At 39.9% G+C, this 24,502-nt stretch overlaps 1 protein-coding gene across 3 annotated transcripts in view; it reads left to right on the top strand.

The window, feature by feature from the left end:
• The window catches only part of DNAAF11 (dynein axonemal assembly factor 11), a 77,349-nt gene that overhangs the window by 20,286 nt on the left and 32,561 nt on the right, over nucleotides 1–24,502 (top strand). For 2 of the 3 annotated variants that reach the window (XM_061171614.1, XM_061171615.1), the window contains 7 exons: nucleotides 3,547–3,719; nucleotides 9,106–9,332; nucleotides 14,165–14,356; nucleotides 15,849–15,926; nucleotides 18,954–19,019; nucleotides 22,340–22,409; nucleotides 23,149–23,244. In XM_061171614.1, the coding sequence (XP_061027597.1) occupies nucleotides 3,547–3,719; nucleotides 9,106–9,332; nucleotides 14,165–14,356; nucleotides 15,849–15,926; nucleotides 18,954–19,019; nucleotides 22,340–22,409; nucleotides 23,149–23,244 (902 nt within the window). Of the gene's footprint in view, nucleotides 1–3,543; nucleotides 3,720–9,105; nucleotides 9,333–14,164; nucleotides 14,357–15,848; nucleotides 15,927–18,953; nucleotides 19,020–22,339; nucleotides 22,410–23,148; nucleotides 23,245–24,502 lie in introns of all 3 variants that reach the window. The other variant, XM_061171613.1, reaches the window with a different exon arrangement.

Genomic DNA, 24,502 nt, shown 5'->3' with positions numbered 1-24,502 from the left:
ATTCATCTCTTTGAAAAATGTAATGAACATTTGGAGGGTTCTGCATCTACAAAATTACAGCAAAATCCAAAAATTATATGAATTTTTGAGCTTGTTGGAGTCTTTCAAATGTCAGTCTTTTCTCATATGGAAGAAAAACATAATTAAAATATCTCTCAGAGTCTCCCAAAGTCAACTTAAGAAATACCAGGTAACCTGTATCTTAAGTCAGACTACCCCAAATATATCTTTACACTTCATAAAATCCATCTAACATTTTTTTTTTGCCAATGTAAAACAGACATACAGGCACAGAGATATAAACTTAATTATATTTATATGTCTAGTTTCATATTCATTCTTCATATAGTGGCTGAGTTCACATCACTATGATTTAATGACTGAATTATCAAATATATTGATGTGCTTTAAATAACTCCTTATTGTTTGGTGCTTGAAGTGTTTTTAATTATGTTTGCTCTTGTGAATAGAACTGTTCTGAACAGCTTTGTACAAATTACCTGTTTCCAGTTGAGGTATTTGATTGGGACCTTTTCCTCCCCAGTGAAATTCTGGATCAAGAGAAAAAAAAAAACCACTTAAGAGCCTATTTTGTGTATTGACAAGTTGAATGCTGAAAAATATATAGATATATATTTAATCTCATAACCTTTCCAACATATTTAAAATTTATTTTTGAAGATATGAAGTTACTGAATTTCCTTCACCTATGTAGCTGAGTCTGGAATATTATAAAAGTATTTATTTGTTCTTATGCATTTTGGTTATTCATCTTTTTAATAATTCATATTTTACCATAGTAACGCAATAGACAGTTTCAAAAGTCAAAGTGATATCTATACTCTTGTTGAAAAACAGACCTGTTGTCAATGCCCCCAGACCTCCCAAGTCCTGCTCCCTAGAGGCGACCGCCATCCACTCCCTTCGTTCTTCTGCTGCGTGTTTCCAAGTAACCTGCTTACACCGGGCGTCCTCTACTCTTTCTCATTTTAGGCATCGTCTATTGACCTCCTACGTGGCAGGTGCAGATTTTGTTCTCACTCGCTGCCCCCGAGGTTCTTTATCCCTGTCTATCCGCCTTGCTTATGTTTTCGTATCACATAACGGGATATCGTAACGAGACACGGGATATGGGCCCATCTATGGTGACTGGTGTTTTGAATGAACACTGTTGGGGGGAGTGGTCACGCGCACGTGCCTACTGACCCACATTTAACCTCTGGCCTTTCTTGCTCCCCCTTTCTCCTCCCACCAGAGGATGGCTGGTCTGGCTCTCTCCATCCATGTCGGAATTGCAGGCCTCAGCCCACCCCCTCACACAAGTATGACTACAACAGCTTGTGCTTAGAGACCCAACATTGTGTCCCACAGAGCTTTAGCTTGAGAGTTTTGTGGTGATGGTCATGGTCATGGTCATGATGATACGTTAGTAATAAACAGCTGACATCAGCAAAGAGAACTTCTAGTGGACAGGTTCAGAGACGCTTTTCAGCTGGGCACACCTGGGATTCGGTTCCCGTCCCCACTTTGTAGTTTTGTTGAAATTTGTTCATTTCTTAGCTTATTTGCCTTACAGTTGCAGTTATCTATTGCAGCGAAAAAAAAACCACCCCAGGACTTAGTGCCCTGAAACAGCTTTCTTTCGCCACCCAGTTTTGTGGGTGAGGAATTCAGCAAGAGTTTGGCTGGGACGTTCCTCTCTGACCCAGGGCATTAGGCTTCTTTACTGCCTTCTCAGCCAGCTTGAGCTCTGGCACCCCCTCTACGTGGCCCGTCCATGGCTCAAGCTCCTTGCCCTGCTTGATCTCCATGCCCAACCCTAGGTTGTCCCCTCCGTGGATGCCTTGTTCCCCTGGCGTACGCTCCCAATGCCCACGCTAACCCTCGTTAGGATACCCTCCTCGCCCTCCTCAAGCTCTGACACCTTGCTTCTGGTGCTCCTCCCCTGCGGACCCCTCTTCACTCTACTTGGCCTTCGACGCGTCTTGCTGGGTGTCATGTGAGGACACCCTCCCTACCTTCCTTGGGCTCTGGTTCCTCGAGTCAGGCTGCCCTTCCTTGTTGATACCATCCTGTCTGCGCTGACACCCCATGGTTGGCTGTCTTTGGCGTGGATGCTCTTTTCATCCTGCCCAGGTTCCTACCCACCATCCCGCTCTGCAGGGATGCCTTCCTCACTGGGCTTGGGCTCCTGCACTCGTGCCAGACCACCTGCACCCGGGATGCCCCTCACTGCTGGGGCTGCGGCTTCCAGCACAGCGGAGCTGTCTGCACACCATCCTCATCCTGTTTGGGCTCCACCACTCCGCTCTGGACCAATGTAGCTATCGCTCGCCTCTCTACTCCTTCTTTACTCTGCCTCCCCTGATGGCTTTAGGAATTAGTTGTTCTGAAAGGAAGGGAAGAGAAGGAAAGGGAAGGGAAAGGAAAGAGCAGGGAAGAGGAGGAGCCACCTTGACAGACCTTTTCTTCCTCTCTCCCTGCCTTTTGTCCATCTTTCTTTCCTTCCTTCCTTCTTTCCTATGTTCTCAAAATAGGGAGACGAGTTAGGAGATACACCATACTGCATGCAAAGGGTGACAAGAACCTGAACTGGAATATTGGTAATAGGATTATAGTGGACAAGAAGTACGTAAAAAGAATTTAGGACTTAAGATCTGCGTGGCTTGATGACGATGACGTGAGGGGGCTAAGAGGATAGTTTAGGTTAACTCCCTAGTTAACCCTGATTGACTCTTGGTGTTGAATCACATCTGATACCAAAATGGTGATGACATCGATAGAGTTTAGACATAAAGAAGGCAGAAAAGCTGTCTTGAGGAGTAGAGAGTGAGAGAAAATATGGAGACTTCAGTTTGGACATGTGGAATGTGATATGTCTTGCAGGCATGTAGAAGCAGGAGTGTGATATTCAGTTGGATGGTCAGACATGGGGTTATTGTTTGGGAGTCATCAGAATCTGGGGTTAGTGAAACCAGTGAACATGACTACTGTCATCAAGACCATAAGGAGAGGGTATATTGGGTCAAGGATGGAAATCTCCATAACCACTGATGGAGTGGAAAAGTCTGTAAAAGAGATCAAGAGGAATAGACTACATTATAAAGGGGAACAAGGAAAGAGTAGCATCACTGTTTCAAGACAGTTGAGAGATTTAAGAGACAATCCATGGTCGATTGTGCCACATGCAGCAGACTCTTCTAGTGACATAGTGCATTGAAGAGGCTCCATTAGATTTGTCAACATGATGCAGTCACGCCAGATAGTGACTGAATGTGAACAGCCCAGAGCTTATGGATACGGGCAGGAAGATGATTTCCTTTGGCTGGAGGGACTAAGGGGTTGAAAGTAAGGGGAGACACAGATAGAAAAGTGAGTCAAGACTAAGCCTTTTTGAGGTTTCTGAAAAACCACGTCTTGGTAAGCAGTGCAGTTAATCAACAGACTTAAAATATTGCAACTCTTATTTCTATGTTGTGTTATTGTACACATTTTACTGCCTGTGTGATTTTTCTGGCTTTGTTTTCTTTTCATTTCTCTCAGCAGGATGTGAAGGGCTGACAAAGCTTGACTTGACGGTAAATTTCGTTGGCGAGCTGAGCAGCGTGAAAACCCTTCAACACAACGTCCACCTGAAGGAGCTCTTCCTCATGGGAAACCCCTGTGCTGACTTTGACGGCTACAGACAGTTCGTGGTGGCCACTCTTCAACAACTAAAGGTACGCTGTTTTTTCAGTGATACAAAATTCTCAGAAAAATGAAAACAAGCAACTACAATGAGTCCTGATTTATTCACAGCATTTTCAGAGAATGTGTTGTTTTAGAGGATGGAATATTCCAGAAAATCAAAACCAAGTCTTTGGCTCACTGAACCTTTAAAGTTGTTTTAATATTATAGCTTTAATAAACCTTTGAAAAATAAATTGCATGCTTTTCTCCTTTCTCATTCAGAACACACACAGTTTAATTGAACTTTCTTGGTGAGTTCAAGTCATTGTTACAAAGAACGTTCCTTATTACTAGTAGCAAACCAAAAGTTTAGGGCTTTTGAGGTGGCTACAGCTATATATACCTTTGTATTTCATAGTCTTAAACTAGTGTGCTTTTTAAAGTATTATTTCTCACTATTGCTTTCTATTAACTCATTCGCTATGTTAGTAATTCTCAAACTCTGGTATGCTTTGGAGTACTTAGATGGGGTTTGCTGGGCCCCTCCCCCAGAGTTTCTGATTCAGTAGGTCTGATGGGCACCCAAGAATTTGTATTTCTAACAGGCTTTCAGGTGATGCTGATGCTACCGTCCAGGGATCTCATTTGAGAACCACTGCTCTATGTGTTAATTTCTTATGCCAAATCTCCCCATATTCAATACTTTTGGTACTGGGAAACAACATATGGTTTCTAGAGAAATCATACACCTGAGAATATTTAAGTAGTAATATTAATGTCCATGTAATTCCAAGAGTTCCTGACCTGCATGTGTGGTTTGAAACCTCGGGAACTTCCCAGGTGAAATCTGAAACTGGCCCCCATGCACGGAGGGCAAGGAGAGACCAAAGAAAGAGGCATGACTCCAGATGGGTAGGTGGCAGGTTTAATAAGCAAGGAAACCTACTTACCAAGCTTGTTTTGGGCAACAGGACGAGTAGATCTCTGCGCCTGCCCGCCATAACCTTACAAGTTTATAGAGAGGCCTTAACTGGGTTCAGTCACATACACCATCCAGAGGGTCTCAACAAAGCCTTACTGTCTCAAGGCTGCACCCTTGGAACAGCTCGTAGTGTGGGAGCAGTGGGCAGAAGGTACATTCCAAGGGCAGGGGAGGGGCTGAGCAGCCTGTGACTGCCCAGGTCCAGCTCGCAGGCCATCCAGCGGTCACGTCCTCTTGGTGTCCCTCCAGCAGCAGGGACAGCATTTTGCTTCTGCAGAGAGAATGCGTGGAGGCCCTGGCTTTCTAACAGTCCTTTTTCTCTATCCTCAGAGGACATTTGTTTTTAGACTGCTGTGTTCTGTGTAGTCAAAATTGCTGTATTGTTAGAACACATTTCTTCTAATGTAAAATTTCTTTGATTAAGAGAATGAGTGCTTCAGGTAATTGAATCTAGAATATATATGTAGAATGAGTGATGAAGTAGATCAAACATAACCCAGGCTGATCATCACTGTACAATGACTTCCGAAAAAAATGAACTGATGAGAGCCAGAATTTCAGAGAAAATGGATGCTGTGAACCATCTCCCTGGAAGGGTACAGGGATTGTCCTCACAGCTGGGCCCCCTGTCAACTCTGCAGTGCTTGGGCTAGGGGTATGTGAGAGCCATCAGACAGGTGCCTGAAGCACGGGCCAGGGTTGTTCCAGGTGCTTTGGACACAGCATCTCTGATACTCCCGGACTCTTGCAGGGAGATGATTAGGTGCATTCTGAGATGAGGGAGCCAGGCCTTGGAAAGCTGATGCTCCTTGTTTAAGGTGACACACCTGGCAAGTGACCCTGGTGGGATTTGAACCTAATAACCCACCATTCACACCATGACCACACTCACTGCTTCTGTCTGGGTTAATGTACAGGCTTCAGGTCCAGTCTTTCCTTTCAGAGAGACTGTTCTGAATAAGCTGTTACAACAGGCAACAGCCTCCTTTTGAAATATAGTATTCATAAATGTGTTTAGTAATATTTAAAAACAGCTTGATAAATTTTAGAGTCTTACTTACCATTCTATTGAAAGTTTGTGATCTACTTGAAAGGAGTTGCATTAACAGATGTATTATTTTCCTAGGACTGACATAACTAAGTTCTGCAAACGGGGTGCTTGAATATCAGGAATTTATCTCATTGTTCTGGACACTAGAAGTTCTAGATCAAGGTGTGGGTTGGTTGCTTCTGAGTCTGTGTGGCAGCATCTGTTCCATGCCTTTCTCCCAGCTTCTGGTGGGTACTGGCAAGCTTTGACTTTCCTTGGCTTGTGGAAGCATCACTCCCATCTTTTTTTAAGGACACCAGTCATGTTGGATTAGGGGCCCACCCTACTGCAGAATAATCTCATCTTGACTGATTACATCTGCAGGAACCCTATTTCCAAATAAGGTCACATTCTGAGGTACTGGGGGTTAGGACTTCAACATAACTTTTTTTGGGGGGAAACACAATTTAACTCATAACAACAGAGTAGTTATTTAGACAGACACGCACAAGAGGTGTGAGGAGATTCAGCCCTTTTCAAGTATCCTCTTCCTAGTGTCTGAGCCACTCCAGGTGGTAAGTAGGCACTGTACCCTCGTGGGAAAAGTTTTGTAGCAGACAAACCAGGATAGGACTCATGTCTCTGCTACCCGTGAGTTGCATGCCTCATTTTTCTCATCTATAATGGATTAATAATTCCTACTTTAAAGAAGTTCTCTGAGGCCCTCAATAAATCTTAGTTTCTCTCTCTCTTCTTTGCTGAAGCACACACGCAATTATTATCAAGAAACGTAGATACTCTGCCTCTGTGTTGTAAGAACTCTAAGTGAATAAAGATCAAGGAATACTGCAATGCACAGCCTAAAACTTAATCTCTCAGTTCATCAGGCCTTCTGAATTCAGCTGTGATTTTGGACTGAAGAAAACTTAGGCCAATTTTGAAAACCACCTAACAAAAGTCTTCAAAAACCTGAGATCCAATAAGAAGGCCCCAAGAACAGGTGCTGGCATACATGTGACACCATCTCAAATTTGTCATCAGTTCCCAGTATGAGGTCTTCTGCTTCCTGCCTGTATTGGTGACAAGGGGTTTATTGATCATAATCTTTTAGAAACAGTAGGTCTAAATTATATCAATGTTTATTTAACCCAAGTATAAGCAAATATATATATATTATATATAATAATATATATGTATATATATAAAGTTAATACTTAAATCCTTACATCCCAGATACAGGTAAGAGAATATATCACCTTCTTCGCAATGTTCATCAAAATTCCAGTGAAAGAAATTATATTTATCCAGAATTTTCCAAATTGTTCAGATCTTTTTTTTTTGGCTGCTCTGTGCAGCATGTGGGATCTTAGTTCCTTGACCAGGGATCGAACCTGCGCCCCCTGCAGTGGAATTTCAGAGTCTTAACCACAGTCCCAGAATTGCTTAGATCTTAACCCTAGCTTAAACTAGGTTAATTACCAACAACAACAAAAAAAGGCTAAGTACTTAGACCACAATTACTTATCACCTTAAATAATAGGTTTTATTGAATTGGATTTTATCATTATGGCCTCACCTTTCACTGAAGGATGTTAGAAGAGACAGCTTTGTAAAGATTGTTACGTATGGACATGTTGCTGCAGAAACAATGCGTGACATCTCTCAAGATCTCCACTAAGAAACTCTACTTTAGAAATGTGTTTTAGAACTAAGTATTAGAGAGAAGCTAGAAACGAGTATATTTTCTCAGTAAAGAAAGCAAAAATCTCTTCATCGATGATGTTTTTCTGTTTTGCTTTGGCCGCCAGCAAGCTCAGAGCCAATTCTGCCGCCCATCTACAGCAGCCATATGAGTTCTTATGACCAAAACCTACTTTAAATTATGTTTTTTCCAAATAGCGACATTATAATTTTGATTTTTAATTAACTGCTTCTGATAATTTTTATATTATTTTTTAATTTATTTATTTTATTATTTTATTTTATTTATTTATTTTTTTGGCTGCATTGGGTCTTTGTTGCTGCACGCAGGCTTTTCTCTAGCTGCGGCGAGTGGAGGCTACTCTTCTTTGCGGTGTGCGTGCTTCTCATTGCGGTGGCTTCTCTTGTTGCGGAGCACGGGCTCTAGGCGCGTGGGCTTCAGTAGTTGTGGCTCGTGGGCTCTAGAGCGCAGGCTCAGTAGTTGTGGCGCACGGGCTTAGTTGCTCTGAGGCATGTGGGATCTTCCCGGACTAGGGCTTGAACCCGTGTCCCCTGCAGTGGCCGGTGGATTCTTAACCACTGCACCACCAGGGAAACCCATAACTGCTCCTGATAATTTTTTAAAATTCATATTTAACTCCATCTTTGTGTGTTTTGTATTTGTTTGTGTTAGTTTCCTTTTGCTGTGGTAATGAATGACCACAAACTCAGTAGTTTAAAACAACACAAAAATATATACTCTTTGTTTTGGAGGTCAGAATCTAAGATTGTGGTGTTGGCAAGACTCTGCTCCTTTTGCAGGCTTCAGAGGAAATTTTGTTTCCCTGCATTTCTCAGCTTCTAGAGGGTGCCTGCATTTTTGAGTCCCTGCCCCTTCCTCCATCTTTAAGGCCAGCCGTGTAGCATCTTCAGACCTCTCCCTAACTCTGACCCTGACACATCTGCTGCCTTCTTTCCTTTATAAAGACCCATGTGATTACATCTGGCCCACCCAGATAATCCAGGATAATCTCCCCATTTTAACATCCTTAACTTAATCGCACCTGCAAAGTCATTTTTACCATGGAAGGTATCATTCACAGGGATTAGAAAGTGGACATTCTTGGGGGACCATTATTCTGCCTTTTCTAAATACCTCACCTCTCTTTGTAGAAAAAGGCTCAGTAAATAAGTAGGCATCTCTAAATTGGTAGCTTTGAACCTTCAGATTTTGGGTTGGTGTTTTTAATATTTCAATTTGGAACAATCCCTATAGAGGTACCAGGTGAAAACAGTGACCATAAGAATTAATAATACACTCTGCATGTCTTGTCAAGGGTAGAACACGGGCTCCTTTGCAATAGAGCTCAATTTTGTGTGATGTACAAGGCCCTTTTTCGCAGAGAGCATTTGGGACTTGACTTGAGGCACTGAAATTCTTTACATAGTGAGCAGTTATAAAATTACTATATTTTGGGAGCTTGTCATTAATAATCAGTTTCAACAGGAGACCTACTTATTATTATTACCAGTAAAGATACTTTGTAAACTGTGTTAATTGTATGAAGTAAACATTGATTTAGATCAAAGTTTCTGACGTTTCCCATTAATTACTTTGCTTTTAATTCCATATCACTAAGGTGCATAATTTATTATTTCTCATCTTGCAAGCAAAGTCTGCTTGGGGCTGATTCAAATTGCAACTTTTGAATAAATGCACTGTGTTGGCTGTTTTTTATTCCAGTGGTTGGATGGTAAAGAAATTGAGCGTTCAGAAAGGATTCAGGCATTACAGGACTTTCCAGTAGTTGAACAACAAATCAGAGAGCAGGAGAAAGCTTACTGCCTCAAACGAGCCAAGGACAAGGAAGAGACTCAGAGGAAACTGCAGGAGGAGGAAAACGAAGGCGAGAGGGAGGGAAGGCACACAGGCTTTGATGGACGTTGGTACACAGACATCAGTGCTACTCTGTATGTAACTTTTTTTTTTTCTTTTTAAAAATTGTCAATGTCCTCCTGTTTTATTTACTTCTTACTTGTACAGTATGAGTAAAAACAACAAGGCAAAACCAAAAAGCAGGAATAAAAACCTTTCATTTCCTATTGTGAAGGGCTGTATGTTACCACAATGCAGGAAAGAACATTGACTAACCACTAAATACTACTCTGTATGTCACTTAATAGAGTGTACTTTCTAGTTAACTTGTGTTAAAAGCAAAACTTTTGTTAAAAAGTTCTCTTCCCAAAGTGTTCACAGTTTCACTTATATTCCAGACAACTGATTTCAAGAATAAATTATGATGTGAATTTTGGGTGAAGACGATGTATGATCATTCTATTGTTTGTGACAATTCTGTGAGGCTTTCCTCCCTTAAAACCTTTTCAAACTAGCAACTTTAATTTGCATCTAAAATCATCTTCAGACAAATCTCTCTAAAAGATGCACAGGAAAGATAAATTAACAGGTGTACTTTGATTTATAAAGTAGGAATATTTTAGAAAAGTTAAATGCAAATCACATTATTATAAATTGAGTAATTTTGATTACATCATAAGATGTTCTGTTTTGTGAATTATGTAATGAATACATCTTTAATGTGATTAATAAGCCCCTAACTGGTCATTTTTACAAGCATGAATTTTTCATGCTTGCTTATTTTAAGGGAATTGCACCTATAGTCAGTTGATTTGATTCCATACAACGAAAGCTTTAAATATTTTGTAACAGAATCTCTTAAGCTTGAGAAAATAATAATTATAAAATATTTCAGATGTACATAAATGTTAAAAAAAATAAATAGGCAGCTTAATAATAAATGTCAATAGTTTGCATGTTTGCTTTGGATCTTATTTTATTTTATTTCATTTCATTTCACTTCACTTCATTTCATTATTATTTTTTTTTTGGGCGTGCCACACAGCACGCAAAATCTTAGTTCCCTGACCAGGTTTCAGAGCTACACCCCCTGCAGCAGAAGCGCAGAATCGTAACCACTGGACTGCCAGGGATGTCCCTGGATCTTTTATTTTTAAATGAGAAATAAAATATCAATAGAGGAGAAGTTCCTTAAGTATTTCTCCCCCATCCCACTCCTCCTTTCATCCTCCATGGTGTCCACCATCCTAAAGTTAGTATGTGTTTGGTATAATGTTGATCCCATCCATATTGTAATGTATTTACTACGTAATTATGCCTCCTTAAACAAGAGTAGTTTCATGGTTTTTTTTTTTTAGCATGAGTATCTTTCTACAGCTTTGCTTTTCATTCAGTATTATGTTTTTGAGATTTATGCATATGAAGACACGTAGAACTAGTTCATTCATTCTAACTGTGGGATAAAATTCTATCGAATGAATAAATCACAGTTTATCCCAGAGGTGATATTCAAAATATTTAGCAGCAATTCTTTATTCCTGACCAGTCAGAATATACACCAGCTCCAACAATCTGTGGTTTCCCCTTTCTTGTTTTTTTCAGACAATGGTGCATACATCTCCTTGTGCAAGTATGGAAGTTTCTGTAGTGTATTCAGCAATTGCTACATATTAATTATAAACATCTTTTTGACTTTATATGCATTGCCCAATTGTTTTTTAAAGTGTACTAATTTTAACACATATATCAGCAGTATAGGAGAGTTCCTAATCTTTGCCAGTAGCAGATAATGTGATCTCTTAAAACATTGGCTAATCAAGTTGGTTGTTAAATAGCATCTAATGTTTTAATTTGAATTTCTAGAATTACGAGTGAGTTTCAGTATCTTAAATGTCTTCTTATATGTTTATTGGCTATCAGATTTCTTCTATTCAAGACCTCCGCCTATTTTAAATAAGTTGTACTTTTTTTTCTTATTAATTTATAGTTCTTTTATATTCTAGATGCAAATTCTTTAGTCCTTATGAGCTTTGCAAGTATCTTCTCTCTGTCTGTGACTTGTGTTTAATTTTGATAAGCGCTTGTTTTATAGAATTTAGAAGTCTTAATGTAGTTAAACTTATGTTTATACTTTCTGATCTTGTTTATGAAATTTTTCAATACCCCAGTGTCATATCTGTCTATCTGGAATAACTTCACAGCAGTGTGGGGTAGGATGCTAATCACTTCCCACACAGGTTTGTTTGTTTGTGCCCCATTGATTAAAGTGCTATTCTTCTCCCGTATTATACACCCTCTTCTCGTGATTCATGGGCCCATTTCTGGGCTCTCTGGACTCCTCCATGGGAGTACCTCCACATGGTTTCAATTTCTATAAATCTTGATCTTTGATAGACGATATTTTCGTGTTTCAAAATTATCTTGGCTCTTCTTTACTCTTTTTTACTCTTCTGTGAGAATTTTAGAATCTGCCATTCAAATTCCCCCCAGATCCCTAGTGTAATTTTGATTGAAATTGCATTTAGTTTACACATTAATAAGGGGAAAGTTGACATCTTCAGGACATTGATTCTTTCCTTGCTGAACTTTGTAATAGCCCTATTTATTTAGACCTTCTTCTGAGTCCTTCAATAAGTTTTTATAATTTTTCTCTATAAAGGTTTTATACCATTTCTTATTAGATTTATTTCTAAGTATCTTGTAGAATGGGATTTTAAAAATAGGCTTTTAATTGGGTCTTTCTGATGTATATAGAGACAAATGGTTTCTGTGTACTGATACTGTATTATGCAATCTTGCTGAACTTTTTAAAAAGATGCAACAGTTAGTCTGTAGATTATCCTGTGTTTTCTATGTAGAAAAACCCATTTTTTTAATAAACAGCAACTTAAAATTTTTTTCCAATCCTTCTACCTCTGCTTTTTATTTTTTATGGTGCCTGCTGAGCCTCCAGTATGGGGTAGAATAATAGCAGTAAGAATGGGTATCTGTTATCTTGTTCCTGACTTTTAAAAGAATGTTTCCAATTCCTCATCATTAAGTATAATGATTCCTGTGAGGCTTTGGTAGAATTAAGTTAGTTTTCTTTTATTCCAAGTTGATGAACAGCTTTTATCATCATGGATACTGGATTTTTATTGAATGCTTTTTCTGCATCTATTGAGATAGTCATGTTTTTCTGTTGTTGTGTTGAATTAACATTAATAGATTTTTCAATATTAAACCATCCTTGAATTTCTAGAACAAACTCACTTTATCCATATACTTTTTTTTCAATTTTTTATTGAAGTATAGCTGATTTACAATGTTGTGTTAGTTTTAGGTGTACAGCAAAGTGATTCAGTTATATATATATATTCTTTTTCAGATTCTTTTCCATTATAGCTTATTACAAGATGTTGAATATAGTTCCCTGTGCTACATAGTAGATCCTTGTTGTTTATCTATTTTATATATAGTAGTGTATATCTGTCTCACAAACTCTTAATTTATCCTTCCCCCCACCTTTCCCCTTTGGTAACCATAAGTTTGTTTTCTATGTCTGTGAGTTTGTTTCTGTTTGCCAAACAAAAATTTTTTAATGAGAATGAAACCAATTATTTCAGTGACCATTAGCTAAAATATTGTAGAATATTACAGATTCCCTTAATAGATTGTTTTTGTTTTCCAGTACCGTGAAGAACCATAGCTATGTGGCAAAGCATTTATTTTCAGTAATTTGCTCTATTTTGCTTATTGAACTGTCTAGTTGCATTTTATAATATGTAAGGTATCTAAGCAGATTTTACTCTGTGTTCCGTTTATACTATTTAAATTTCATATTCTGGTAGTTTTTGTCCCTCCTTTCAAAAAGCATCTCATTTGAAGGTCAACTAAATGAGCATTTTGTGTCATCTCATTTCAGTAACAACAATAACAAAATCTAACATTTAATGAGTACTTACTATTTGCCATACTTGGTACTAAAGGCTTCCTGTAGATTTTTTCATTTAATGTCATTTTGTAACAGAGCATATTCTAAGGAGAGGTGAGGGGAGAGAGCCTATCCTAATTGTGTACTGTTTGAATGATGTCCTTTTCTCTCTGCTAGAATAGAGTCTCCTGTAAGTAGCGTTGCTGTCTGTCTTGACTAGGGTTGTCTCTCTGGTGCCTGGCACACAGAAAGACACTCAATAAATATTACTTGAATCCATGTTGAATGAATGTTGAATATCATATAATACTTATTTGATGCCATATAGAGACATCATGTAATTCTCTGACAGTCCGCAGAACATGAATAAAAAAGAGAGCAGAGTACCATTGCCATATAAAGCTACAAAATCCAAAGTTATCCATGAAAAATGGAGTAGTTAGAGGCCATACCATGGGCAATCTCATATATCCCACTGGAGAATTTTAGAGGTAGAGAATCATTAAAGAGCCTGGAAATAATATGATTAAATTTTTTAGAAAGATTCCTCTGGGAGCAGGGTGGAGGATGGAATTGAAGGGTGCAAGCCTGGAGGTGGGGTGATTGCTAAGGCCCAGTGGTCCCTGAGTTTGTCTGATCATCAGAACCTCCGCAAAATATTGTAAAGCAAGGGTCCTGGACCCCACTTCAAATCAATTGGAGAGACTCTGGTGGGAGCCCAGGAATCTGTACTGTGTATAAAGCTCCCCAGGTGACTCACATTGGCCAGGTCTATGAACCCTTGAACCTGATTACTGCAATATTCCTGGTGATAGATGAGGTGGGCCTGCCCCAATGCTGTGGCACTAATTTCCTCCAACTTGGCTCAGATAGGCTTTCTTTCAGACACATTTTGTCATTCAAAGGTAAGAAGATAACACACACACAAAATATAGATATTTAAGGGGCAGCATTCAGGATGAAACTCAGACGTCCATTATTATTGGTTTTAAAGTGCCCTGTGTTCTTTTCTAGCCCATCTTCTGAAGAGAGCAAAGACGACGTCCAGGTACCAGAAATGCAAGAAGGGGAATGTAAGAAAAAGAAATTAGACAACGGTGAAGACGACCTGGAATTCTGGAATAAGCCCTCTTTGTATACTCCTGAATCTAGATTGGAAACTCTGAGACATATGGAAAAACAACGGAAAGACCAAGAAAAATTAAGGTATTCCATTTTATCCTATCATTGAGAGTGATGGAGTATATTTTCATGATTGTACCTTGTTTCACCCATTATCTGTGTTAAATCTGTGTTAGCTATCACACACAGACTTTGCTTTTTCTAATTTCAGCTTTTTGTTTAAGTGTTATCTACTAACCCTTCTTTAGAATGTCATGAATCGTGGCATTTTAGGTAGGGCTTTGTTTCTATGTCCTTAGCTTTTTAACAACTTTAAATGTGTCAAATAAGAGCATGGCCTGGTTTACAGATACTAGTTATCCAAGTCATTCTTGAGTTCAGTGTCTACACAATCTAATGGGTTCCTGAGATGTTTTCCTCTTCTGAATGCCCTCTAATTGTCCTGTGTCATGGAGAATAATGTAGTTCATGGAAACATGAACTTATTAATTGGACCTGAGAACCCAGTTTAAGATCCAGAAAAATGTGAATAAATTTACATTATAAAATAAAGTTAAATGACCTAAAATCTGTATTAAAAGAACAGCAGAAATCCAAGACAAAGAGTTGCCTGCAGTTCTGTCATTTAAACAGATTTGTCCAACTGATCTTCTAGAGCTTGTCCATATATGCCTTTTTAAAATTTTTATGTATTTTCAGTAAGTGTTTAAATAAACAGAATTTACGTTCCACATTTTTTTCTTGTTATTCCATGAATCTTTCCTCTTTGCTCCATTTTTTTCCTCCTATCGCTGCCCCTTCATGGTAATAAGAGTTAGCAGACTTGGGTCCATCCTACCAGAACTTCCTCCACCTGCTACAATCATATAAATGATTTCTGCAAACGTAGGATTGAGGGTCTTTTCTTAAAAACAAAAGTGGACTTATATTTTATGTATTTGTTCTCACTAAATCATCATCAACACTTTTCTATAACTTTCTAGACGAGTAGGCAAAGAGTGAACACATTTTTCAATAGCTGCAAAATATTTCATAGCATGAATGTACCACAGTCAATCCAATCATTCCTCCATTGATGGACATTCTTGATGGTTCCAAGGTTTTGCCACTGCAGATGATGCTGTGATAGACATCCTTTTATGTAGATCCTATGTACTGGTATTTTTATTTCTATAAAATAGATTCTATTTGGCATTTTAAAAACTGTAATTTTCACTAAAGTAGAAGATGTATACACAAATGGAGAATTAACAGTTAGCTGAGTAAATCATGCATAAAATAGACTCATTTAAATATTTGTGGCTATTTCATGAAAAGAAGTTTTCTCCCCCATTTGAATTATCTGGCAAATTGTCTTGGTCACATTTTCGCTTTACAGATATAGATATAATCACACAGAAATTTGGCTCGATTGTCAGTTCCCAGCAATGGACTTCATCACAGTGAATTGCTGATGTATTCACAAATACCTGATTAATTTTTCTTAAACTGTTTCACACATTAATTGCTTTTATATTATCTTTGTTTATTTTTTTCTCTCTCCCGCCCCTTGTTCCCACCTACCCCTAATATTAAGTGAAAAAAAGAAGAAAGTGAAACCACCCAGGGTGCTGATCTCTGAGAATGGGAGAGCCCTGAATGTAAATGAGCCCAAGTAAGTGAGGCCGAGTGGAGACTTGAAGAAGTAGAATGTGTGGTGTGGGTCATACGATGGTTTCAATGACACGTTTGCTCTGCAGAGAATATATCTGACCGCTCTTAACAAACTTGATGAGCCTAATAAGAATGTCATTGTGTGTGTATTTGAAAGCAGAACATCATTATGCTGTCAAGTGTGTAATGTTATATTTCGTTTTCTTGGCATCCAAAACATGACCTTGACATATGGGAATCTTAGTTATTTCTGTATCTCCTGAAACTTTGAACCATGTACAGTTATACGCCTGACAATGCCACGTGCGTTATTGTTGTTTTTCTTAATTTTTAAAACTGCCGCGAACAAGCTGGCTGAGGACACTGATAAACCTCCTATACACCTGCTTTATAGCCTGGAACACATCTGCAAAGCATTCGAGAGCTAAGGAAAGAAACTGGTATAAATACCTCAATGGAGTTGATGAGAGAGGAAAAATATTCCAACTGGAAATCCTCATGTGTAGTAGTATCTAGCTGTTTTAAAATTTAAAACTAGAAAGCAGGCAGAAAAGGCCTTTTGTAGTCAAAATACAGATCAAAAAGCCTACGAACTCAATCTTGTTGGCTTCATCACTCAAAACCTGTTTCCTTTGATCATTTCGTTTGCTGTGCTGTTACCACAATAGAAGAGGTGCTGTCCTAAATCACTCCTAGGCGTCATTCACGTCATCTTCACAGCAGTCTTGTGTGATAGGCAGTATTTCTTCTTCACAGGTCAAAAACTTGAACTGAGAGGTGAATGACTTGCCCAAGGCCACGTAGGTAATAGGTGGTGTGTCTGACTTGCCCGTGCTAGCCCATTTCTAGTGGTTTCCATGATCAAGTTCATAATCTCACCCCCACCTCACCCCACCACACACACACACACACACACACACACACACCCCTTCTTTATCCAGAAGTCATGAATGCAGCACAACACATGATGCTAACCCCTGGGGATACGGAAGTGAATATGACAGATTTCTGCCTTCAAGGAACTTAAAGATCTAGTGGGGAGACTATCTCTCTTCAGGCTACAGCAGGGCTTGAGGGAGACCCTCTGGGCTCTGCGTGCCCCTAGTGAGACCACAGCAGCTTCTGCAGTCCCATCGTTTTTATATTCCGTGTTCACATCATTTCTATATTCAGTCACATCTTTTCAAATCTCAGCCATCTACTTAACCTAACAGATTTGCCCAGATTGATCATACTTTCCTGCTCCAAACAGGTTCTTCCCTTTGCTTCTGATTCTTTGACCCTACTACCTTCTCAGCTTCTTCTGCTTTGCTGGATCCTTTCCATCTCGTCTCCTAAGTGCTCTGGGGCAAACTCCTCAGCTATCTTCTCTTTCCACATTCACTCTTTCGAGATCTCACCAAATCCCATGATTTCAACACTATCCTTCCGTTACTTACAACCAGACCCAACCTCTTCCCTGAGCTCAAGACTTGTATATGCAGCTAGCTATCTGCTCTCCTATGTGGATATAAACTATGTGTCGTAGGCTTACCGTGGCTAAAGCAGACATCCTCACTTCCATCCCCACAACCACTTACCATCAGGTCCTGCTCGTCCCTCAGTGTCCTCCAGCTCAGGAGTGAGCATCCACGGGGTATCGAGACCGAAACCTCGGATTCATCCTCAGTTCTTCTCTCCCTCGTGTTATCAGTGAGCTCTTCCTTCAGAATTACCAGAATCCCGCCCCTTCTCATTCACTCCATTGCCACCACCTTAGAGGAAGTCAGCCTCCTCTTGCCTGGACGGTTGCAATAGCCTGTTAAGTGGCACACACCCCCTCTCTTAAGGAAAATTCCTGGAAAGCACCAAACCACATTTTCTTTACAGAATTAAATCACATGATCTCATCTAGCTGCCAGGGAGGCTAGGGAATGTGGCCTTTACCCTGCAGAGCCATATTCCTCATTAAAATCAGGGACCTGTTACTATGGATAAAGGGGGAGCAGACAGTGGGGAATATCAGTCTCTGCCATAGAAAACCTCCCTGAAATTACCTTTCAAGAGATATATGAAGGGAGAGTTTAAGTTGGTGGCTGGAAAATGGGGGAATAAGCAATCAAGGCAGAGGGGAAAGCACATAGAAAAGCCCCAGAGATGAGCTCAAGAATGCATGGGTCATTTGAGCACCTGAAGAGGTCCCGCCCGGCAGGAGTGTTGAAAGCAGTGAGAGTGACCGCCACAAGCAGACATCCTGCTGGCAGCCAAACCTAGGGCTAATGTTACATTTCTCCAAACAATTTAGCCTACGTTCTTTAATATTGTTGGGGTATTGTACTTTGCAGAATAATATGATAAGTGAAATATTCAAAATATAATTGACCAAGTAATTCTGAACAGTACATCGACAGTATGGAAGTTATACCTAGGACTCAATCTCAGGGTACAGTTGAAAGACTTAGAGATTTGAAATCCTGCCTCTAAGGCTCACATGACCTCTTTCCCAGCTACGTCAGCCTCTCTGAGCCTGTTTCTTCTTCTATAAAGTGGAAGTGATAGATCATGGGCAGCATCTCAGCATTTCCAGGGGCTAGGGAAAGGTCACCAATGAAAGGAGAAGAAAAAAGACAAGACTGCTTAAAACTTAAGGAATGGAATGCTGGATAAGGGCAAGCAAACGCAACATGTAATTCCCCATCAGTAATTCCATGTTTTAGTTTGCTTCTAGCAAACCCGAATGAAATGGAAAAGAAAACTTTAACCACCAGGTGTCTCTGTCTCTGCACCGATGCTAATTTTTTTTTTTTTTATGTAGTTCAGGATTCTCATATTGAAACAATGTAAACAGGAATAATTTATGAATATGTTGTAGGTTTCTGTTGAAATTTTTAAACTAACAGATTTTATTGACCAGCTACCAAAATAAGTTTGTCATTGAAGATTATGACATAGTTTTTATCAAATTTTCTTTGATACTGGGATGGGGTTATCTATAAAGTATCGCTAAATACATCCTCTTTTTTTCCCCTCCAAATGGATTATTCCTTAGGCTTGACTTCTCTTTGAGAGATGATGAAAAGCGTAACCAGATCGTCCTGGACCTGGCTGTATATAGGTAAAGACATTTTATTATGCGTTCATTTCATGGCATTTCTTGCTATTTTCATTCTCAGTCACAGCCCCTTGCGTTCTTAAACATAAACAGCTGCCTCTTTATCACCGGCTGCCACCTCTTCCCAGGCCACGTCCTACATCCTGACTGGTTTCACCCCCGCACTCCCTGCTTGCTTACCCCTCATCCCTGCATCCTGACAGCTGCTCTCCCCCAACCCACAACTGTCCACAGCTGTGACATTCACACCATCAGCCTGTGTCACCTTCCACGCTTCCTTGTTGAAGTCATTTAAAGACACCCGGGGCCATCTGCCTCCCTCCTTGAAGATTCCAGGTCCTGGCTCACTTCCTCTATCCGGCTGATGATTTCAGGATCCACGTTCAGGACCTTTCTGCTTCTCCAGCCTTTTCAGACCCATTGATGCCCCAGTACTTTTGTCCTTGTGCCTCCCTCTGCCTGTATCACCCTCACCCTAGGTGTCCTCGTGCCCTTCAGATGTCACTTTATTATAGAGGCCTCTCTGCCTCACCATCCAGTATAGACCAGTACCACCCCTGCCTCAGCACGTCCTTCCACCTCTCCCTGCTTTTTTATTTCTACCTGACAAACTCTCAATTTACCTGTATTTTGAAAAATGTGTAGTTGAGGCAGAAACTTTGTTTTGTTTGTTCCTACCTCTTTATGTCTCTAACACCTAAAACAGTGTCTGACACCTGTTAGGAGCTCAATAAGTACAGGAGTAAATGGATGAATGAATGAATGATTACTGATGATGGAATCAATGAACATTTACATTCATGAGTTGTAATAAAGGCATTTCTATTTTTGAGGGATTTTATTACATGCTCTATCTCATTTAGTTTCTCAGTAACCCAGTGACGTGGGAGAGATTGTTATCCTGGAATTACCCAAGGGGGGTGAGTCTTGTGAAAGTAAACATGGTAATTGGAGAAGCCAGAATGTGAACCCTCAGTCTTAGGTCCAACTTTGTTTCTTTAATTGTGATAAAATACACATAACTTAAAATTCACCCTTTCAACCCTTTCAGTTGTACAACTCAGTGGCATTCAGTAAATTCACAATGTTGTGACACCATTACCACTATCTACTTCCAGGCAATTTTCTCACACATAAGGAAACCCCATACCCCTTAAGCAGTCACTCTTCATTTCCCCCCTTCCCCTGGCAACCACTCATCTGCTTTCTGTCTCCATAGGTTTGCCCATTCTGGATGTTTCATATAAATGGAATCATATCTGGCCTTTGTGTCTGGCTTCTTTCACTTAGTATAATGTCTTCAGGGTTCATCCATGTTGTAGCATATTCGTGGCTGAATAATATTCCATTGAATGGAGAGACCACCTTTTCGTTCATCCGTTCACCCATGGATGGGCACTTGGGTCGTGTCCATCTTTGGCTGGTGTGAATGGCAGCCGGCTCTCGGTGCAGCTCTTCTCATCACACTCAGCTGCGTCTCCCACGCCTCCAACAGTCCTTCTGGCCACTTGCTGCCAGGTCACCTGCCTTTAAGAAGAGCTGCCTTCCATCCCAGCCCTCCTCCAGCTGACTGCATGTTCTCTGTTCCTCCAACTCCCTGAGCTTTCCTTTCTGCTGTTTTTCAGTTAAACATTCCCTTTTTCATCCTTTTAAGTCCTTTCCATTTTTAGGCCTTATTCCTGGAGTTCAGTGAATGTGTACCTCTTTCTTCTTTTAGCTCAGTTAGCTACTTAACATTAATCCTCAAATGAAAACTTTCCTCATTTCCCCGTGCATGTACCTTTTCAAGGACTGGTGATATTCCTCCTGTCTAAGTAGAAAAATCCTTCCATTCCCATGATTCTGTCCAAACTATTACACTAAAATTCCTTGTTATCTTCATTGGCACATGGATGTATGCATGAAAGTTCATTCATTCATGTATGCTTCCTGCTTCTATTCCTCCAATAGCTGTAGAATGCCTACTACATGCCAGGCACTGGGAGACTGTAACCGGCCTGTTCTAAATACAGTCGCTGCTCTCCTGGGTTTACGGCCCAGTGGGGATGGCAGACAATACATAGGCAGGCATCTAATAGGTAATTACAAAGGGAGAAGAGTGCCGTAAAGGAAAAGAACAGAGTTCAGGGATGGAGAACAATGGTGTGTGTAGTCTGGTGGTTGGCGGTGTAGGGGATGGCTGGGGAAAAAGGGAAAGCCAGGGACGTGAGCACTGAAAATTGAAGGGTAAGATGTAGCAAGCTCTACAAAGGACTGGTAGAAGATTATTTTAGGCAGAGGGAAACAGCACATGCAAAACCCTTGTAGGTCGGGGCAGAGGAACTTTAGGCGGCCCCTAAGCACAAAAAAGAATCTGTAATCCATAGTTAAAGTGGTAGATAATAAACATGAAGTTGTAGGAAAACTTGACTCTACTTTTTATTATTTTAATTTTTCATTAATTGTACCAATGCTTTATTACCACTAACTATGTACTAGGCATGGTGCACGTGTCTTCTTAGCAATCTTAGGGGATAGGCACTATTTGTATCCTCATTTTACAGGTGAGGAGACAGAGGCTTAGAAAGGTTAAGGAATGTGGTCCAGGGTAATAAAGCAGGAAGGGGAAGGTGGAGTCAGTCCTCACAAGCCTGTGTGGCCAAAACCTGAGCCTGTCACCCCTGTATCGTCCTACCTGCCATTATGTTTGTGATTTTTTGAATCATCGCTGCATTTTCAAATATTTTAACATGCATAAAAATAATCATTTGGCCAAACTTCTTATTTTAACGAGTGATGTGGAATCTAAACCTTTCCTCTGCTCATGAAGTACAGGAGAACAATTGCCCCCAATCCTGAGGTCACTGCCATAGAGGGAGAGGGCTGGGCTTGTTGGGCAGGATGTGCATGCGGAGCCAGTCTTCCAGGAGAGGTAGGATGGGGCAGCTGCAGAACAGCTGCAGGGAATCGAGAGCCCTAAGGACGCAGGAGCTTAGTGGATTCAGCATTCCTGGCTATTCAAGTCAGCCTTAGGGGTTTAAAATAAAATATTCATGAAAGAGCATGGCAAGCCGTTTTCTGCAGACCTCTGGTGTTTCAGGCCGCAGATATTTTGGGGTAAGGGGCAATCAATGCCAAGTGTACTTGTGGATCTAAAAATGAAATTGCTGATATATTGAATTTCCGGCGGTCTGGGCATTAATTTAAGATGAATATTCTAAGACCTGTTTAGCATGGAAATTGTAAACTTTCTTCACTTAAAATGGTCCCTTAAGTGGGACTTTGTATTTGCACTTCTTTAAATGGTTTTGAAGATTATAAGACTCGGTTGTTGAATTTTGAAGGTATATGGACACCTCTTTAATCGATGTTGATGTACAGCCAACTTATGTGCGAGTGATGGTCAAAGGAAAGGTAAGTGTAACCCTATAGGCTGTTCCCGTTTCAGAAGCTCAGCCTTGAATCAAACTAGCTTGCCTCAAAACAGATTTAAGTGATTTTAAAATAGAAAAAGAGAAACTCAGTCAGAGTGCTGTTTTTTCAGACACACGATTTTAAACGACGGGAGTGGTATGCAGCAGGAATGGTTGCTGACCATTATGTACCTTGATAAGATTTGTATTTTTAACCTGTGTCTGTTTTGTTAGTACTTTTTCTCAGAGCTGATAAGATGGTCATGTATGGGTAGCCTATGCTTGAAATTATATTTAAATAATGTACCCATTTAAAATAATATACCCATTTAAATAATATACCCATTTAAAATTGTCAATGATTTCATTCACAGCAACTGTAATTTTATCACTTTTGAAATAGTGTTTTTTGCTGATTCTGAACATTCATATCAGTTAGCTTGAAGACATTAAAATGGAAACATGTTGATGTTTTATGACAAGAAGTTTTATCTATAAATCCTTTATCAGCCATGTTCTCATAAATGGACCAGTCACGAATTGTCCTCAGACAATTCATTAAAATTGGTAAAATAGTTCATGCATATCAAGCATTGCCCATATTTTACTTTTTTTTCCTAGTAAGCCTAAGCAGATTTTTAAAATAAGTGGTGAATCTTAAATTTGTAATGAAAACACCTCTTAAAGTAACCCCCTCGTGTAATACGCACTCACTCTCCACACTTCCTGTTTGCTTTCAGCCATTTCAGCTTGTCCTTCCTGCAGAAGTCAAACCTGATAGCAGCTCTGCTAAAAGAGCTCAGACAACAGGGCATCTGGTGGTCTACATGCCCAAGGTAGGTAGCCTCATTTGGATCAAGCTCAAGTCTCAAGTTCCTAGCGGAACGTGGCCTACCAGGGCTCCTGGTGACTTGTGATCAAGGTCTTTTTGGCTGAGAGAGCCAGAAAATCTCCTTGGACCAGCTGAGGTAGGAGAACAAAGGCCTGTGAGAAGAAAGAGCTGGGACCAGGACGCTGTGACTGTGGTAACTCCTCCTACCTACAGTTCTCGCCTCCCAGCCTTCCTACCTGGCAGACCAGAGAGTGGAGGAGGGGTGCATAAATCACAGGCGCCGTGAGCATGCCCGGCACATGGTAGTCAGTACTTTCCTTACCAATAACTTTGAAAGGAGATGTAGTAGGCCTTGGGTCTCTTAAAAAAGTGTGATTGAATTCCAAATATTGAGCTTACTAGATTCGTGACTTTGGGCAAGTTATTAACCTGGTTCTGGGCCTCTTTTTCCTAATATCGCTTTTAAGAAAGATAATACACATAAAATTCATAGCATAGTGAGCACTCGATGAATATTGATGCCATCATTGTTGCTCTTTGTATTATTTTTATGATATGGACTAGATAGTATTTTAAACTAAAACTCTTTTTTGTCTTTTATTTGGGAGGAGAAGTGTTGTATATGTATTTTTTTCAGTTTTTTTTAATTGAAGTATAGTTGATTTACAATATTGCGCTAGTTTCAGGTATACAGCAAAGTGATTCGTTTTTTGTTTTTTGGGTTTTTTTTGCAGATTACATTCCAGTATAGGTTATTAAAAGAACAAATATAATTCTCTGTGTTTTATAGTAAATCCCTGCTGCTTATCTATTTTATGGATAGTAATTTTGATCTGTTAATCACATCCTCCTAATTTGTCCCTCCCCCTCCCTCTTATGCTTAGTAAGTCAGACAGAGAAAGACAATACTATAAGATATCACTTATATGTAGAATCTAAAAAATAATGCAAGTGAATCTGTATACAGCACGGGAACAGACTCACAGACATAGAGAACAAAACTATATGTGTACTTTTGATATGGCTGACTTCTAATGACTGGTAGGGTTCCCTCCGCTGACTGTCAGACTCTATAACTTTGATCTCAGAGCTGAATGTCTGAGACAGAAGCTGTTTAGAAGCCTGAACAGACTTAACATGGATAGATGACAACCCTGAAAGAACTTAAGGAAATAAAACTTTAAAAAAATTCATCTGTCTATATGGAATATTCCGATTCCTCAATACAGGCTCTATGAATGAGTTAGGATGTTTTGTGCTGC

This window comes from Eubalaena glacialis, chromosome 17 (genome assembly GCF_028564815.1).
Source record: "Eubalaena glacialis isolate mEubGla1 chromosome 17, mEubGla1.1.hap2.+ XY, whole genome shotgun sequence".
Lineage (NCBI taxonomy): Eukaryota > Metazoa > Chordata > Mammalia > Artiodactyla > Balaenidae > Eubalaena > Eubalaena glacialis.
This window is presented reverse-complemented; position numbering and strand designations above follow the sequence as displayed.